This window comes from Neopelma chrysocephalum, unplaced genomic scaffold, assembly GCF_003984885.1.
Source record: "Neopelma chrysocephalum unplaced genomic scaffold, ASM398488v2 Primary Assembly neopelma1_62, whole genome shotgun sequence".
Lineage (NCBI taxonomy): Eukaryota > Metazoa > Chordata > Aves > Passeriformes > Pipridae > Neopelma > Neopelma chrysocephalum.
Genome location: NW_020897719.1, coordinates 3,212,907 through 3,232,054, shown reverse-complemented (window position 1 = coordinate 3,232,054; position 19,148 = coordinate 3,212,907). Strand labels below are relative to the sequence as shown.

The window sequence follows — 19,148 nt, the reverse complement described above, 5'->3', positions numbered from 1 at the left end:
GCACCATTACCTATGAAATATTGAAAAATGCAAGGAAATATGTTACTGCAAGGAAAACACTCTTTCACATTTGGGATTCTAAGTTAGAGCTGTTAGTACAAGGAAGATAATTGGATGTATACATTATTGTGGTGGGTTGACCCTGGCCAGATACCAGGTACCCACAAAAGCTGCTCTCTCACTGGACTCTGCAACTGGACAGAGGAGAGAGAAAAAAACCAGCTAAGAATTCATGAGTAGAGATAAGAACTGGGAGAGGTCACTTACTGATTACCTTCATGGGCAAAACAAACTCAAAGTGGGGATAGTACTTAAATTTATTACTAACAGGATAAGAGCCAAAAGTGAGAAATAAAACAGTCTTAAAAACACCTTCCCCCACCCCTCCTTCCTTCCATGTTTTCCCTCCTCCCCCCCAGCGGTGCAGGGGGACGAGGAATGGGGGTTACAGTCAGTTGTTGTTTCTGCCGCTGCTCAGGGAGAGGAGTCCTTCCCCTGCTCCTGTGGGGTCCCTCCCATGGGAGACAGTCCTTGATGGACCTCTCCAGTGTGAGTCCATCCCTTGGGCAGCAGTTCTTCCCAAACTGCTGTCCCGTGGGTCACTCCCCCATGGGGTGCATGAGCTGTACCGGCGTGGGTCCCCCACAGGGGCCACAAGTCCTACCAGGGAAAAACCTGCTCCAGTGTGGGCTTCCCTCTCCATGGGCTGCAGGTTTCCGGCAGGACCCTGTTCCATCCTGGGCCTCTCACGGGGTCACAGCCTCCTTCATGAATCCACCTCCTCCAGCATGGGCTCCTCCATGGGCTGCAGGTGGGTCTCTGCATCCCGATGGTCCTCCATGGGCTGCAGGGGCACAGCTGCTCCACCATGGTCTGCACCACGGGCTGCAGGGGCCTCAGCTCCGGTGCCTGGAGCACCTCCTCCCCCTCCTTCTGCACTGACCTTGGTGTCTACGTTGTTATTCCCATGTTCTCACTCCACTCTTCCCTGGCTGCAATTTTCTTCTGAGCAACAATCTTCTGTTCTTAAATATGTTATCACAGAGGCGTTACTATTACTTCTAGTTGGCTCAGCCTTGGCCAGCGGCAGGAAGTCTGTCCTGGAGCCGGCTGGCATTGGCTCCACAGGACAGGGGAAGCTTCTAGCAGCTTCTAACAGAAGCCATCCCTGTAGCCCCCCCACTACCAAAACCCAGCCACAGAAATCCACTACAATTATAAACTTATGTATTACATATATATATATACACAATATTATATATACAGTGAAAAAATATAAAGAGCTTTATATTGTCACCAATAACCAAGTGAATTAACAAGACATGGGGAGATACTTCCATGAAGAGTGCTATCCAAATTTTATCCTGAGAAAAGCAAGGAAGGAGAAAGGTGATAAATATTGATGAGAGAAGAAAACAGATGGAAATATTTGGCTCTTCTTTTCCCTAACTTGAGTAGAAGGTGATATTCACTGGAAAAAAAGTCAGAAAAGCCAAAACAGATAAGAAAAATACCTTTTAACAAAATATGAAATTAGGCCATCGTGACCATTGCCACATGCAGCTGCTGCAGCTGAGAACTAACAAACTATAAGTGGGATAGGCTGTTCATATTGTTATTAAGTTTTATAATTATTAATTCCAAGACTTGCTAGAGTTTGAGAAAAATAGCTTTTTCTTGCTTGGGGACTTACAACCATCTTTAAATGTTCTTTAAAGAACTGGGTGAAACTTACACGAATATACAACTGACCTGTTCCTATGGAAACTTCTGAAGATTTTTGCCTTTTTTGCTGAAGCATCTGGGTTTTGCCCCTAGAGTGGATGGACCTTGGGTTTAGTCCTGAAGACCAGTTTCCATGTGCCTATCAAAGTTCCTAAGAGTTTATCTACAGGCTTATTCACTGACTCTGCTCCTTCACAGTAGCAACAGGCCTGGATCTTAAACACAGATCTTTAAGCAGTTAATCTGGCTATAGAGAACCACGTGACAAAAAACACTGGGCCGTTCTTCTTTTAAGTTCCTGTGGTGGTAGATGCAGAATCCTTTCAGCACATATAAACAACAAAGAAAATGGCCAGTGGCATGAAAGCAATCTGGGAGTAAGAAAGTAGTATCACCAAGTTACTCCAAGAACTGCATGCCTAGCCTAACCTGGCACAGCAATAAAGCTATCAGACCACAATCCATTGAAGTTGTCTCCTTCCAGCAAACTGCTCACAGAAGACTTTCTAAAGGGCAGATTAATAGGGGGAGGGAGGCTGTTGTCAGTAATTCAGTTAGTGATTAAAGGTGAAGGAGATCACAAGTTTGAGGGATAGCTTTCAAAATTTTCAAGTTCTTCAAAATCTGGAGCATGTTTTTACCTCTAGAAACTAAGAGGATGAATTCTCCAAAAATTCAAAAAAAACTGATCAGGATTAATTAGTAGGTAGGACTGAACCTACCACCACAGTAGCTGTTAAGTGGGCTGTGGAGTTAACAACCCAATGATTCTGTGTTTTGGGAGGCAATTCCATTCTTCTATGCATACATATTTGCGAAATTTGGAACAGATGTTTTATAGTGTCCAATACTTTTTAACAGAGGAAGAGACAAGTATATGAATCAAATCTGATAAACAACGGCTTGCAACTAGAAGCAACGAGGTCGGTGAGTGCTCTTCCCTGTGTGAATGGCTGTGTCTGAGAGAAGTGCTGCCCCTATGGGAATAAGGAAACTGAATATATAAATTGACATGTAGTGTGTCTCTCCTCTCAGGAGAAAAAGGCCCACCTTTTTTCTGTTAGTAGTGTCTTTGTGATTGGATGTCAAATCTTTTTAAACTTTATGTATCTGCCTTCCTCTGCAAAATAAATGATGGGAAGCTGGGAGATTACATTGTGAAGCTGGGAGATTACACAGGTCATATTGCTCAGAGCTTGGAAGATAAAAATTACTGTCTGTGCCCTGCAGAGAGGTTCTTCCCCTACTCTGGCTGTGTAGTACATGTGGGAAGGCAGTGTGTGTCCAGAGCAGAATGCCCCTGCCAAAAGAGTGGTGCAGAGGTCCTGCACATGACACTGTTCCTCACAGAGGCTGGCACTGTGCAAGTGGTTCTAACTATCATGCTTTGTATATTTTGGGCTGCGATGTCACCTTCAGGCAGTTCAAGAGCACTTTGGTAAAGCACACCAGCTGCTGGAGCTGCTGTCTCTTGCAGGAAGGGTTAGAGCCCCTCCAAATCCCTTCTCTTCCTTCCTACCCTGAAGGGCTGCAGCATTCCCTCTGTGTCTTCCTGTCCAGGACAATCACTTCCTGTTTAAATTTGTTGTTTGGTAGTTCTGCAGTGAGCTCTAGAAAAGGTCAGTTTGCCCCTTCCTCTCAAATTAGACTCAGAATCCATGGCATCACAGTATTTGATTTATGCAGTGGGGACTCCTGCTGCATGGCCAAGGATGCAGTCTGGGTCTTCACATTCACAGGAAAGTAAATGCTTGCTGGAAGGCTGCTGCAGACCTTGTGCTATACTTACATACTGCAGTTTTCAATAGTTCTGCCGTGATCATGACTAAAAAACATTTGAAACTGGAATTTTCTGCAGTCTAGATCAGATGTCTGACCAGTGTTCCCGAGCCAATGAGATACATAATGTAATTTCAAGTGGCTGAGACTCATTCATGCGGGGCAGAAATAGAAAGTCTACAGGCCATGACTACAAGAGGCAGGAGTGGCTGTCAGGTTTCCCACTGCATACTAGTGCTGGTTTGGGCAGGCCACTGGGAGCAAATGTGCCCCATGCTGTCTTTTTCAGCAGACTCATCTGATTTCCCTTTCCATTCTCCGTATGAAGCTTGGAATTCTTGTTGCCCAGGAGCATTCCATGGGTGCCTACCCTGCTCCCATCAAGTTACATCACTCTGGGGTTGTACTTGAGCTCCTGGGAAGTCACTGACAGCTCCAGAGCCACAGCTGCCCTGTTCAGCTACAAATACAAATACTCCCAATGACCTCGTATGGGGGAAATGTTGTTAAACTTTAATTGCTTTGTAAAATACTTTGCAGAGATGTAAGCATTAAGGGGACATTTCACTGTTTTTTGATATACCTTTATATGCATGTTTCCACCTCATGCCAGCACTTTTACAGAGCCTAATGATATATTTGCTAAGATGGACAATGAATGCAACTTGGAGTAGGTCATTGGTGAGCTGCAGAAAGAAAATTCTAGGTAGTTCAAGAATTGTTATGTAAAGTTCCTTGCTTTCATTTTCTTATACACATATTTTCAATATTCTTTCAGGTTTTGGATGAGAAACTTATTTTTGTGAAAGTGCATGCACCTTGGGAAGTGCTGTGCACATATGCCGAGGTTATGCACATCAAATTGCCTCTGCAACACAATGACCTGAAAACTCGAGACTCAGCTTTCAACTGGTTTAGTAGACTCTTCAGAGTGGACGAAAATATCGTCAAACCTGAGCAAGAGTTTTTCACTGCCCCTTTTCAGAAGGAACATTTGACAAACTTTTATATCCATGACAAAGACACATTTTTCAATCCTGCAACCAGAAGCCGAATTGTAAGTCCATGTAGTATTTCTAGCATTTAGTCTAAAAAAGAAACTATTCCTTTAATCAAATCAATGTAATTACCTTCATTAAAACATCCTGAAAAATTGAAAATGTTTGGGATGCATTAGTCCTGTGTTATTTATGAAATAGCGTGGACAATCCAGAAGGAAAACGTTCCTTACATTTGTTCCTTTTCTGTTCCACCTGAATTTAAAGGAGGGATTTGAATGATATGTATACCTATGTAATTAATTTTGTCTGCACTGCTTACCCTTTGCTAACTTGACTGTATGTTGAGACAGTTATAGCTGTGTATGATTACTTTCAGATTCCAAGAGCCACAAAAAATATTTTATAAATTTCAGGTTCATTTTATCCTGTCCCGTGTGGAATATGCAAGCAAAAATAATGTGAAAAAGTTTGGCATTAACAAATTACTGGACACTGGAATCTACAAAGCAGCATTTCCCCTTCATGACGTAAGTCCAGTGCTTTTAACTAAAATGCACTTTGAAACAGAGGTCTGAACTGTATCTGAGGGGTTTATATCAAAAGATACAAGCACTATTCATTGTCTTATTCCTTGACTGGCTATTATATTCACATAGAAGAATAAGACATGGTTTGGCTGAAGAGATTTTCTTCCAAGGCACTGTTAGTTAAAAATGTAGTTCTATAACTGAAAAACAATATATTTCACTTGAGAGTTGTTAAATTTGTATTCTCTGGGAGGTGTTCAGTAAAGCACCTGACCTGAGTGATGGTTCCCATGACACACTGTATCCATCAGTTCTAAATCAATTTTAACACTTTCCCTTTCATTAGCATCCAGTTTTTCGGTATTAAAATTCCAATCAAATATCAACATTGTTGATAAAGATGTAGACTACAAATCTCATCTTAGAATGTGTGAAAGTCTTGCAGAGTGAGAAACATTCCCACGGTTCCCAAACAGTGCAGGGAGACTCAGGTTTCTGCAGGAAGACTCTGCCCAGCCAGTCCAGTGCCTCATAGGTGATGTCAGAGTCCTGCAGAGAGAAGCTTCACTGGTTTGAATTTCACCTTGCAATAATAACAAATCCAGCTTTTGTAGCTACACATCTGAAACTTTTTAAGTTACATAATTTAAAGAAGAAAGTTATACTGAAAATTTTTTTGTATATCAAGGCTAGCAATAGCACAACAATAGGAGAAAGGAAGAAGGAGAAAAATAATCAGATTTCAGAGTATTTGACTAAGGAAAAGCTCCATGTGAAGCTGTAAATGCAATACAGTGTGCAAAGACTGCAAGCTGATTTTCTGCATTCTATTACATACCCACACCCCCACACCTCCTCTGCATCAGAGCCACCATTCTGTGTCCAAGGTGTGTTGTGTCGAGGAGACATTGAGAACATGAGAGGTCATTAACTGCTGCAGCTGCTTGGACTTGTCTTAAAATATTCAGGAGGCCTCCAAGGATTTCAAAGAAATATTTAGGCAGAATCAAGACAAATCATGTTTCTTGTAAGTAAATAAGGCTTTACAGGATAGAATTAATATAATCTGTGACTATCCATTTTTAAGGTTTCTTTTTAAAGATTTAAAACCTGTCTTGCAGGCTATTCCTCTCATAGCATGGGGAATTCAGACTAAGTATGACTAATAATTAATGACTGTCTTTTTGTACAATTAAAATTATATATCTCAGCTGCACTGAAAATCAGAAGTAGCCTGTAGATTTCTACAAACATTGCATCACAGAGATAGAATGGAAAATTCTCTCAAATAAAGTAGGTTTTATTGAAATAGCTTTTTAAATAGCCTAGTAAAAACAACAAGGATTATCTCTATGTAAACTCTCTTTTAAATTTAAAACAGAGACTAGAGACCCTGGATTTGTCCCACAGACTTTCCCGCCTGCACTCTAGTACAGTATTATTTTGAAGCAAAGCAAGGTAGCATGTTAAAGCTACTTAAAATACATTTTAATTCAACTCTGTTCTCTAATTAGATTGGATTCTTTTTTGTTTTCTATTCCTAAGTGCCAAGATGCTGACATGTGCTTAGATTTAAGTTCATGACAAGTCTCTGTTATTTACAACTCACATATGTACAGTGTTAATTTTAGTATTCAGTATCTTTCTGACAACGTTCTGTCCTAAATCCTGGTGTGTTCTCAGAGCTACCTTCCTGCTCCTTTTCCTGCCTTGCAGTGAGACTGATCTAAAAGGCTATTCTGGCTTCGTTGCATAGTGATAGTCTGTCTCATAGAGATGAGAGCTGAGCTGTGCTGGTTGGATTAGTGCTATCTTTTTCTCATGCTCTTTTTGTTTTGCAGTCTAATTTTAAGCACCTCTCAACCGATCCCAACTGCCCAAGTGAACGATATCTTCTTTACAGAGAATGGGCTCATCCTAAAAACATCTTCAAACTGCAACCCCTGGATTTCATCAGGTTTGTATGACTGGGCCTGGACTAATGCAGAAATTTACATCACAAGTCTGGTTTTGGGGATGTCAAAGAGACATAGGTCAGTTTTGAGGGATGATACATACACCCAGATCAGCTCATGCATAGGAGCATACTTTGAGCTTGCTTTCATGATAAGCGAATTCATGAAAAGGCAACCACTTAAATTTTTTCTTTGCGGGGTATGATCTTTCTCTCTTATTTCTTTTTTTTTGTCATTTCTATCCTCTTACAAAAGCATAAAAGTGATGATAAAAATACCCAGCAGCAATACTGCTGCAATCCCGAAGTTCAAACCAGAGGAATATGACAATATGGGTTGGCACAAAATGTATGAAATGAAGAACCATTTGAAACAGAAATGTGAATTTAATTGCATTTCAGAAAAAAACCACTTTCCCGTCCACAGGAAATACTATGGAGAGAAAATTGGCATCTACTTTGCGTGGCTGGGCTTTTACACCAATATGCTGACTGTGGCCGCGGTTGTAGGAGTTGGCTGTTTTCTTTATGGATGCCTGACAAAGGACAACTGCACATGGAGGTACATCAGGCCTGTTTTAGTATCACATGCAATTTTGATCAGTCCTGTACAGGGTTTGCAAGACACTGCACAGTAAAAGAGACTAAATTAAAGGACCTGAGATCAACTGTCATTGTGGATTTGAAGGTAAAGATATAAATTATGAGATAAGAAGAGTAACAGATGACCAGGGACCATTGCAGTGATAGACATCTGGGAGTTTGTTATTTCATCATTTTTTATGTTTTCTGCTAGGTTCACCACACCTAGTGTAGAAACATGAAGAAAAGAGTGACAATTGAAAGTCAATACAAATTGCCATAACACATAATTTTCGCTGTGGTAATCCTTAAAGGAGATATCCAAAGATCTTGATAATTTCTTTCCTTTATTTTGGGAGAATAGAGAAGAGTAACTGCACAGGGGCCTTCAGCTGCCCAGGATACACTGGGAGGCAAGGTATAGCCATGACACAGATTCCCTCATCAGAACACAACAAAATTAAATCATGGCAAAATGACTGAGGAAAAAAAATGAACAGGTGTCGTGTCAAATGGTCTACAGGCCATCACACTGTATACCACCTCCTGGGAGGATGTTCATAACCCGTGTTGAAGGGCTGTTCCAGAGCTCCACTCCTGTGGCAAATTTATACACATTCAGCCTCTAGCCAGTATTATAATTTAGTTAAACAGCTCGTCTCTCCTCCCTGGTGTTTACCCCCCAGTGTATGTATAGAAAGCCTTTATGTTACCTTTCAGCCACCACCACATTAGGGTAGTATGTATTAGTTAGATGGCAACTCTTTTGCCATCTCTTAGGAGACAGATTTGCCGTTCCTTGAATCATCCTGGCAGCTCCCCTCTGCACAATTTCCAGTCTGATCCTCTTTGAAGACCACAGGGTAGCCCTTCGGCTCTGCAGCTATTCCTTGTTCTGGTAGGCAGTGTTCCTCTTCCTTCTCCCCTCAGGTTTGCTACAATAGGATTGAGCATGCAACTGTGGGTTCCCTAGTGAAGAGTGTGAGATCTTTGAAGAGCTGTTTTATTTTTAATGTGGCCAGTTTTGAGAATTACCACCATGTACAAGGGATGGAAATTATTTTCCTCCTATATCATCCGTTTTTGAGATGAAGACTAAGAATAGAAATGTGTTGCCAGGGCGAGGGGTGGGGGTGGAATTCTTGAGAGCAGATCACTAGTAAATTACTTCTTAATTCCCTGAGATTATTGCACTGACCTCATGTGAGAAAAAGGACTAAAGAATTTAGTGTTGGTGAGTGACTGACTAGTTTTGTTTTTAGCCAAGAAGTATGTGATCCCAACATAGGAGGTAATATCATAATGTGCCCTCAGTGTGATAAAGTATGTACCTACTGGAACCTCACCATCACTTGTGAATCGTCCAAGGTAACTACATTTACAGCTTATAGACATGATATTGAACTTTACTTGCACTTTGTCTAGTACTACATATAAAACAATGTTGTTCCTCCACTAATGTCCTACAGAATTGCTGGAAATGTGCAAATAGTTGTTCCTTTTGATGCAGTGACAACTTTGAAAAGTAAACCCAACAACATTAGTTGCTCCAATTTGATCTAAAATAAAATTTAATTTTTTTAATGTCACATAGGTGCTGGTTATTTGATATGGGACTAAAGTGTTATTTTAATTGAAAATTGGTTTCGTTTGGAGGTACTTCTTCCTTTTGGGGGAGAGAAAGATTCAGTTACTAAAGCTGTGATTCAGTACCTCTGAATCAGTTTTGCTAAGGAAATGTTTAAAAATTGTTTTGGCATTTCTAAATTCTGCCCCCTCCCTCCACAAAGAAGTTACCTAGATGTGTGCCTTGAATGTGATCTGTGTTGTTAAGGAGGAGATGGGTACAAGGCTGGTGTTGGCCATGACAGAGGCTGTGACACAGCCATGTCCTGTTGGTTGTGACACAGCCAAAGTCTTGCTCTTTGTTCCTGCCTAGATAAACCTGACTTTCTTTCTCCATTACCTTGTCTCACTAATGTTAGCCTTTTGTCATTCCTCTCCATAGACTCTGCCCCAAAACTGTGATTTTTCAGCTATGCATCAAAAATATTTTGCCCAGCTTTAATGGGCACACTGAAAGGGTAAAAGAAATAAGAATGCAGGGAAAAGGCTATGATGGAAAAATAAAAAAGGCAAATTGTGACTAAAGAGGTATCTCATCAGAATGTGTTTTTAATAACTTATTTGATGTCCTGCTTATGAGAACCAGATGTGTGCACTGCCTTTTTGTGGCTGAATTAAAAATACATAACTTTATACTGGGTTCCCAGACCAGAAGCACTGTTTTTACTCTTCCTATGCAACAGATGGAAGGAGTTTGATAGCACACCATTTTACTATCCTTCTTACTGCATATTTGGTTTATATTTTAAATTCTAAGCTTTGCATTTAATTTCCTTAATTTACTGAAGGATGATGTACATGGACAGAAATTGAGGAAACACTATCAATACAGATTGTTTATGAAACTACATAAAAGCTAAAAATCAACATGTTCAGTAAGCAGCTTCTCTTCTGGGTCAGTGTAGAAAAATAAAAATGGTCAATTATATTTTAAGCCTTTTTTTTCGCCTTTTCCATGTTTTCCAGAAACTCTGTATATTTGATAGCTTTGGAACACTGGTATTTGCAGTATTTATGGGGATATGGGGTAAGTCAATTTCAACAACTGTGGTTTGTTATCTAATTTTGGCCATGCCTCCAGCATCAGCCGAGAAAACATGCATAAATTTGCAATGACTTCATTTTCTAGCACTTAGGAATTCACTGGTAAGTAGTTCCGTAGAAAATATTCACAGGAACTGTTTTTTAGCATCATAGGAAAACAGAAAAATTGTTGACTTAAAAGTTGGTCTTCAGCATCTGTTTGGTTTTGTTTCATTTGGAGAAAAGTCTGAGAGAAGTGGTTATGGCTGCCTCATGTTCATCCAGCAGGAGCCAGCCACATGCTTAAGTATATTTGTCAGAGAAGCTGGGTGTTTTTCCAAAGAGTTTTGGAGCTGCCTGTGCTATTAAGAGCTGTGTGACTACACAAGGCAATTGAAAAATAGTAATTTATTGTATTTCCCAGGAATTTTTTGTTCCCGTCTTTATTTAAGAAGCTGATCATAAAAAGTGTGGTAGTTACAAGCACTACACTTATCTTTTAGCAGCTAAAATGTATCTGAAACCAGGATGCTTCCCGCAGCTGAAACCATTTGGTACTGTATTCAAGGTATTAGGCAAGGTTTATTTTCTGGGAAACATATAGCAGCTTTGTTAACTAGCTTTTATTGCACAGTCTTATCCAGTAACTACAAAACTAAGTTGAACATTAGCACTGTATACAGGGTAGTATAGAGAAAATAATTCATGTAATATTTTGAAGTTATATACAGGCTGACAAGAATATACAATTTGCTTTCTTTGTAAAACGCACTGTATTTTTATTTCCCTAGGATGACCTAAAGTGCTTCAAAATAACTCCTGCTTTAAAGAAATGCAAGATGAAATGTATAATTTCAAAAATAAGTTTTCTTTCAAAACATATGCTAAAATCAAAATACTAGCAGAAATTCACTAAATAAAAAGTTATTAGAAGTTTGATACCAATGTAATCTACCCCTGTCATGTCAATAGTTAATTTATTTGCAATTTTGTTTTTAATTAAAATTGTGTTGCCTATTTTGAAGAATGGTTCCAAGAGCAATAATTACAAAGTTAAGCTTCATGGCTGTAGTGATGGCTGCCAGGTCTATTAGTTTTCTTGTTGTAAGCTCACTATATAAAGAGGTGAATTATATCACAGAAATCCAGCCAAAATTGTACTGGATCCAAATGACCCATGGTCCTGGTGCAATTCCAGCTGTAATTTTCGTCTTGCTCTAATACTTTTGTAGACCTTCTGGTCCAAAAAAATTAAAATAATATTAGACTTTTAGATATATTATTGCATCATTATCATCAACACACTTCTAATAATTGCAGTTTTGTGTGTGTGTGTGTGGCTTCCCTTCAAAAATTTTAAAGCACTATAAAACACCAGAGAATTTGGCCTGAGGAATTAACCCTCTGTACATTAATGCTCTGCCATTTCTTCTGTGATGGTATGACTGGCAAAGGTCATGAACAAGAGGCAGCTTCCACTTCACTTGCTGCCCTCCTTGGATCCCATCCCTGAGCAAAATCAGTTAAACCAATATTCTCTAATGGAGGCATTTCTTTTCAGACCTTGGTGACACAGCTTCAGAGGCAGAATACCTGGGCCATACTGAGTGGCAGTGTTGAGGGATACACAAAAGAGGGCACCACAAATTACCAGCATGAGGTGGAATTAATGCTCTGATCTCCTAATTCTGAAACATCATTTGTTTCCACCGTTAAAGCAATGTTGCTTCAAAATGAAAGGAAAATGTCAAATCCAGCAGCAGCTCCTTTCCTGCTCTGAAAGACACAACTTGGCAAGTAGAAATTGTCTTTGTATCAGGGCTGGGAGAGCTGTTCCTGTGTTATGTGCCCTTCTTTCACTGTTAGCACATGAGGCTGTCATAACAGAAGAAGTCCCTGCACTTCTGGGCTCTCCAGTAGCAGCTGAATTTGCAGCTGGAGCAAATTACTATAGCCTGTAGTTTCCCGTGCTTTGGGCTGGGCAACAGTTAGAGGTTTATGGAAGACTAATATCCTTGCTCTGCAGGAGCAGAGCTCGTCCACTGCTTGAAATGTCCTTGCCGGTTCTATTAATCATAAAGTAGATGAAAAGTCCTTATGAAAGAGGCCCCTGAATAGCCAGGGGAGCAGGGTTTCCTGGGATTTTGCCAGTGTGCAATGCCAAGATCATCTTACAGCCCAGCCCATAGATTTTCCTAGGTTTTAAATATTTCAGTTTGGGGATTATCAACCACACCTGATTTTGGACATAACCTTTAATGTTTGGACTTGTAACTGCATGACATTAAGGTTTCATCATTCAGGATGAGGGGCCAACCTAATTTAAAAAAAACCTATTTTAAGGTTAATTAGTCCCAGACAATGAGAGTAATGAGTGCAGTGTTGGTATATAACTCCTCCTGGAACCAGTGCTTCAGAACCACACCACTAATTTAATCTGAGGATGAGCTGTCTTCAGTAATGAAGCATCCAGGTGTACTGGGGAGTGTGGTACTGACACCCATCATCCTGAGCTCCTCCCAGCCTTACCAGCTGGGTTTATTATTACCTCTACTGCCAGATCTGCCTAATGTTTTGAGACAAAGTAATGAGTTTGACTGGATTCATGTCTAGCCAGTACCACTGAGGCATCTGTGTACCTGGTCCCTCAGTGCTTCCAGTTGTAGGAGCACAGTCCAGGGAAACTGCTGGTCCAGCCCAGAGAGTTTCTAAGCTCCATGCCATGCAAAAGAGCTACAGTCCCTTCAGATTCATGCTATCAGAGGAGGAAGGGCAGCTGTGTCTAAGCTGCTTTATCTGAACCATCCTTGGTTCTTGTAGTCTGCAAAGTGATAATTTGTCCACACAAAAATCGCAGCTTGAATGAATATGAGCTCTTCCCTGTAATAATTTTTGGCATAGTAAGTTTTATTTTTGTAGAAGTCCTGCACTCTCCAGCATTTTGTCTTCACCTGCTCAACCAAATTGCTTTCTTAAGCAACCCATGATAAACTTTTTTTAAAGCAATCTGTAATAGGAAATCCCAAGTGTTCGTATTCTAGCCTTAGGCAGAAAACAAATATATTAAAAAAGTGTATACATTCTTTAGCATGTGGTTATTACACCTCAGGTTTCTCTTATTAAAGTACACATATATCCAAAGCCATAGTTGCATAAAGGAGTAGATCCAGTTGTTTTCACCATTGCATTAGCCCATAAGGGTTTTATTCCATGTCTGTGGAAGGCTGTGTGGAAAACTGAGCCACATGTTTTAGCCCAGGGGGTCAAACAGTGTCCATACTCACATGGTATTGCTCATTTTGTCTGTCTTTTGGACAGTTACTTTGTTTTTGGAGTTTTGGAAGCGACGGCAGGCTGAACTGGAGTATGAATGGGACACAGTTGAGTACTTGGAGCAAGAAGAACAAATTCGCCCAGAATATGAAGCTCGGTGCACTCATGTAGTAATGAATGAAATCACACAGGTAAGGAATACTTTGATAACTGGTGATAGTTACTGCAATAGATACATTTGTGAGCGAACACTATGAAAATGGTGAATCTGGACTAGAACTCTGTAAATCAGCAGTGCTTCAAGTTGATAAACTGGGTTGAAAATAGTGAACTTACAAAGTACAAATGCATGGGGAGGGAATTTGTACTGAATTGTAAGCACCTTAAAGTAGTTGCCTGCTTGAGGAACTTGCACTGCTGAGGTTCCTGTCATAAATAAACAGAAGTAGGCATCTTCCCCAGCTTAGGAAACTAAGTCTACTTCATTAAATACCCCAAGAAACGATTCAGTGTTGCTTGCAGAGCCCAAGATCACAGAACGTTTGCTATCTTTGCCTATGAATGCATCAGGAAAAAAAGGTGAAATAGAGGGAAACATGTTCCATTGTTATATATCATACCAAGACTTTTTTTAACCTAAGATGTTTCTGTTTGAAACATGTATAAATAGCTGTTGTTGCTGACTGCATGTGGATGCAATTACGATTAATAACAGAGATTAATAACTCGCAGAGACAAGGATAATTGTAATTTCAATGAAATAGGATTTGTATTTATGAGGATCTTAGTTTAGATCTCTATTTACTGTACATTTTGAGTAGCTTTAGCTTCAGCAGCTCACTCAAGCTCAGCTTCACTTTTTAGTGTTCTCTTTCAAGATATTACTCTGTTGTTTATCTGATCATTTGCATTGCTTTCACATTCCATCTGCGTTATACTATTGTTTATTAGAGGGCACTTGAAAAGTTTCAAAATTAACTGCCTCAGTTGAAACTATCCTATGTAGATGTTCTTTTTATATCTTGTACTATCAAAAAACTCGTTCTGTTTAAAAGCTTATAAACCTATGCCACCTTGAATGTATGAAGTCACAGCTAGAAAGTTCCTTTCAGAGAGTTCAAAGAATGAAGAATATGCTAAAGTATTTTATTTTGATCCTCAGAGATACTATAAAGATTCTGAATTTTCACAGCACCACATTGAGGTAGGCATTTTCCTTGGAGAAGCCATCCAGTTGTTCCTATGGAATAAATTGAGAAATACAGAGATCAAGGACCAAAATTTTAGTACCTGCTAAATTAGTCATTGAAGTTTGAAAGATTATGACCTTGGATGCCATGAACAGCCAAGAAGGATGGATCCATTCAAAAGGACTATACATCCTGTCATGGCTGAAGCCAGTAAGAGCTGAGGACACTCAGCCTGTATGGAAGTAATTTTTATCTTAGAGTGGGTAGCAAAAAAAAGACATTTGTAATCAGGCAAGACTTCTGAAATCATGAATAAATGTTGAATTTCTAGGATAACAGAGCAGAAAAGGAAACAAAGCAAGATCCCTTTTTCCTTTTTTGGTTTTTTCTGTCCTCAATATCATAAAGAGTTTAATTGGAGCACAGAAAAAAGTATGAAGGAAAGACTGGGTGCATCCTTCATCTGTTTCTTTCTTTTACAGCAAGAAGAACATGTGCCATACACTGCCTGTGGGAAGTGCATGCGGATGACTTTCTGTACAAGTGCCATCTTCTTCTGGGTAAAGTTCTTCTCTTATTCTTTCCCTTCATGAATTCGCTTTTCTAGTAAGTGTCTAAAAAGTGATCCTCCTGAACTGAACAAAAAATGACAATGGAACAGGCTCAGTTGAATTTCCATCTGATGCATAAATCAAGCCCATAAGGTATGGACCCACAAGGAGAAGGTAGCTGTAGTCACCCAGTACTCATTACCATACAGTATCAAAATATCCTGCAGCTGTAGCTTGTGAGTTATGCTTGTCAATGTGGTCCATTGGTTTTTCCTTCATTATTTTAAGGCAAATGGCTTTACTTTTTTGTGGCGGGGGGGAGTAAGGGAAAGACTTTGGTTTATATGCTTTCCTCCCTGCTAGTTTATATCCTTCTTGTTCCATCTGTGTGCTTCCATATTGTGTTTCATTGTCCATGGCCTCTTTCAGTTTTGTTTTTTTTCACTTAACTGAGCAAAGCTAGGTGCTTTCTAATCTTCTAGAAATGCTGCTTTATCTACAACCAAACCTTGAAAGCAGTACAGTTACCCATGAAACAATACGTAACACAGTGAGCTGGCCCAGAGAGATCACCTTGAAAAGCTTTGTGTCTTAGCATTCTGCATGTCCTCCTCCTCTGTAGCACAAACAGCAGCTGAAAAAGACCTAATCCTAGGTGAGAGGAGATAGAGTGGCGTCTAGCAGCCCAGGAGAGCCTCAGTGTTGACACAGTTGAAACACAAAGGAAAGAATACTAACTTGCAATTGGATTTAAATGGGCAAGACTTCAGGTTGGAGGGGATATTTGGTCTGTGTTTATCATTTGTGTTACTGCACTCTTAGTGTGTGCAGGGTCAGGGGAGGTAGTTCATGATAGTTTGCTGAGATAGTGAAAAAAAGGTACACAGCTCTGTGGACCTCAAACTGAATAATAGCTAGAGAACTATGAAGAAATAAAAGCAGGAGGAGAAGCAGAAAGAGATGACAAGCAAGATGGGGTGCATGGATCATTATTACAACCCCTGCAGACTACATGACTTAGCTTAAACTTTGTCTATTCCTTTGAGAGGTCTGTAGTCTGTAATAGTATCACATGGAAGAGAATGTGCAGCCCCCTCCATAACCAGTGCAGACTTGCTAGTACATATTGCTGTCCTGCCAATTGCTCAATGTCAAAAGAGGGAGTTTTCTCCCATCACATGCCTTAAGGTGTAAGATTTGATTACAGATATCATTATGCTCACATCAGTACAAACCTTGTTATTAGCCATGAATCAGACCGTCTTTCTTGCAGATTGACTATGATGCGTGAAAAAAAGGCTTCTTTTATGGATTCTCTATTTATTGCCTTCTATCTTATCTTATCCTCTTGCAATGGAACGACAGGCACACAATTGCTTTCCTTTTGCCTATTGTAAAAAATGTTTCAACCTCACATTTTCCTAAAGCCAATGGTTGAACATTAACATATTTCTTGCATCCCCTTGGCAGATCCTTTTGATTATTGCTTCAGTTATTGGAATCATTGTCTACAGGCTCTCGGTTTTCCTGGTGTTCTCTGCAACATTGTCACAGCACCTTAGCGGAACGGAGCCGATCCGCAAGTACCTGACTCCACAGACAGCCACTTCAGTAACCGCTTCCCTCATCAGCTTTGTAGTCATTATGATTCTCAACATCATCTATGAAAAAGTGGCAATCCTGATTACCGACTTCGGTATGCAGCTGGTGTACCTCAGATAGAAACTTGGGGTAAAATAGCTAGAAAAAATTAGCATTTATATATATAATAAGTATTTTGATAAACGAAAACCTGGACTACATATTTCAGAATTTTCCCACCAAATCACACAGTACCACCCAGAAATTTTCCAATACAGATTTTCTTAATATCAAAGGAATATGATATTCAGCTCTTTGCCTGAAAAGTCCTTGTATAGGCAGCATGAAAGATCAATTGTTTACAGTTTTATGCTTGTGAAACAGACAAAGCAAAGAAAATTACTATAACAACCAAGCTTTATGAAAACAGATCAGAAGGTATAACACATTCAATTACATTAACTTTTGTTTATGGGGAAAATATCTATCTTGTAATAAGTGAAATAAGGTCACAGTTCCAAAGCTACATACCATTCTGATGTTATTAAACAGATAAACAGTCACAAATAATATTATTCTTTCTATCCAGTCCATCAACATTAAAGCAGCTATTTTACTTTAGATGTGTGAAATAGTGCGTTGTTTTAATATAATTTCATTTAATACTTTTTCATCAGTTCAAAGTGTTACATTTGCATCTTTCTTGAGTATGCTGGATTTGGGTGCATTTTTTTCCCCTGAGTTACCAGAATTTTTGCTTCTTCTTTTTCTTTATCGTTGGGGAACTAGTTCTTTCCTTTTTACAACCCATATAGTTTTAGAATTAGCATAATGGTATAGTATATTAGTATACATGAGGATTACGCACAATCTAATTTATAGTGCTCTCAGTCATATTAAGGAATACGAGGCATACAGATACTTTGCAGCTGAGACTCTACAGCAGCTTGTAGGTTACTTGTAGGTTGGGGGGGGGTTATTATTATTTTATTTATTTACTTTTCTTTCATTGCAGAACTTCCAAGGACACAGACAGATTATGAAAACAGTCTGACCACAAAGATGTTCTTGTTCCAGTTTGTCAACTACTATTCTTCATGCTTCTACATAGCCTTCTTTAAGGGTAAATTTGTAGGTCACCCTGGAAATCCAGTTTATTGGCTGGGAAAGTATCGCAATGAAGAGGTAAGAATGTATAATTAGTCCAGGTACTCTTCTGCAGAGTGTATAACATGAAATATAATTATGCATATTTAACATCAAGGTTTAAAAGGTGACTGCCTTCCAAGCCAATTGCCTCCTCAGTAGCCCTTAGCATAGAATATGACACAAGACCAGTTGGGCTTAGAAATGTATTACATATACCCAGAAAAACATATTTTACCATGGTCCTACAATCTGTGAATTGGCACACAGGAAGGGGAGAACATCAGTAGAAGCATTCCTATTCTGCTGGTTGACCCTCACCTGGTGAAAGTACAGAGCTGCATGACTTCACCTGGTATTTCACTCTTTCAGTAGTGTCCTGTAAACCTACCAAATGTGACTATATGTGGCCTGGAATTGGTTTTTGCATACCTTACTGGAAAGGTTTGCCTAGACAGTCTTCTTGGATTACTTTAAGAAATGTTAATATAATAAACCAGGAATGCATTATTTTAAATGTTTCATTCATGCCTGAAAAGTTACCCAACTTCAAAAGTTTTTCATGTCTCTCCCAACTTTCAGTGTGATCCAGGTGGATGTCTTCTTGAGCTCACAACCCAGCTTGCCATCATAGTAGGAGGTAAAGCTATCTGGAACAATATTCAAGAAGTGCTTCTTCCGTAAGTTCAAACTACTAAGTAGTCTGCTCTTTCATATTTGAAAGATACTGTTTTCTTGATGCCTTCAGGGACTTGGTAACTAAGTTTGGTAAGTGCATATTGTAGTCAAAAAGAATAAGACATACTTTGGGGCCTTTTTAGACAATTTGGATATTTTGGTCTCTAGTCTCTGTTGTTTTGACTGATTTTAGTTCTAATCAGAAATTCTTCCTTTCTCTGCAAGTCAAACTCAATGTGTTTCAGGTTGAATATTTAAAACTGAGGCCATAGAAGCTCTGAAAATATTAAACTGAAGACTTGCATAATATTGATTGGAATGATTTGTTGTTTTACATTGGGCTTTTAAAAGTCATGTATAAGTTACTAATTTAACTCATTTAGTTTTACAGTCATATTTGACATTCCTAATGCCTATACATTCTCTTTCACTGGAGTAGATCTCTAGAAGGTCATGTTTTAGTGCAAGCAATAAGCAGAGTGCTAACCATGAATGCCCTCTATTTAATTTAG

General features: G+C 39.4%; 1 protein-coding gene across 2 annotated transcripts in view; it reads left to right on the top strand.

Moving 5' to 3' along the window:
- ANO6 (anoctamin 6) overlaps window positions 1-19,148 on the top strand; it is an 88,547-nt gene that overhangs the window by 43,169 nt on the left and 26,230 nt on the right. For both annotated transcript variants that reach the window (XM_027682221.1, XM_027682220.1), the window contains exons 4-15: window positions 2,587-2,652; window positions 4,283-4,561; window positions 4,919-5,032; window positions 6,874-6,989; window positions 7,414-7,548; window positions 8,831-8,936; window positions 10,161-10,221; window positions 13,536-13,681; window positions 15,163-15,240; window positions 16,702-16,927; window positions 17,828-17,997; window positions 18,541-18,638. In XM_027682221.1, the coding sequence (XP_027538022.1) occupies window positions 2,587-2,652; window positions 4,283-4,561; window positions 4,919-5,032; window positions 6,874-6,989; window positions 7,414-7,548; window positions 8,831-8,936; window positions 10,161-10,221; window positions 13,536-13,681; window positions 15,163-15,240; window positions 16,702-16,927; window positions 17,828-17,997; window positions 18,541-18,638 (1,595 nt within the window). The remainder of the gene's footprint in view (window positions 1-2,586; window positions 2,653-4,282; window positions 4,562-4,918; window positions 5,033-6,873; window positions 6,990-7,413; window positions 7,549-8,830; window positions 8,937-10,160; window positions 10,222-13,535; window positions 13,682-15,162; window positions 15,241-16,701; window positions 16,928-17,827; window positions 17,998-18,540; window positions 18,639-19,148) is intronic.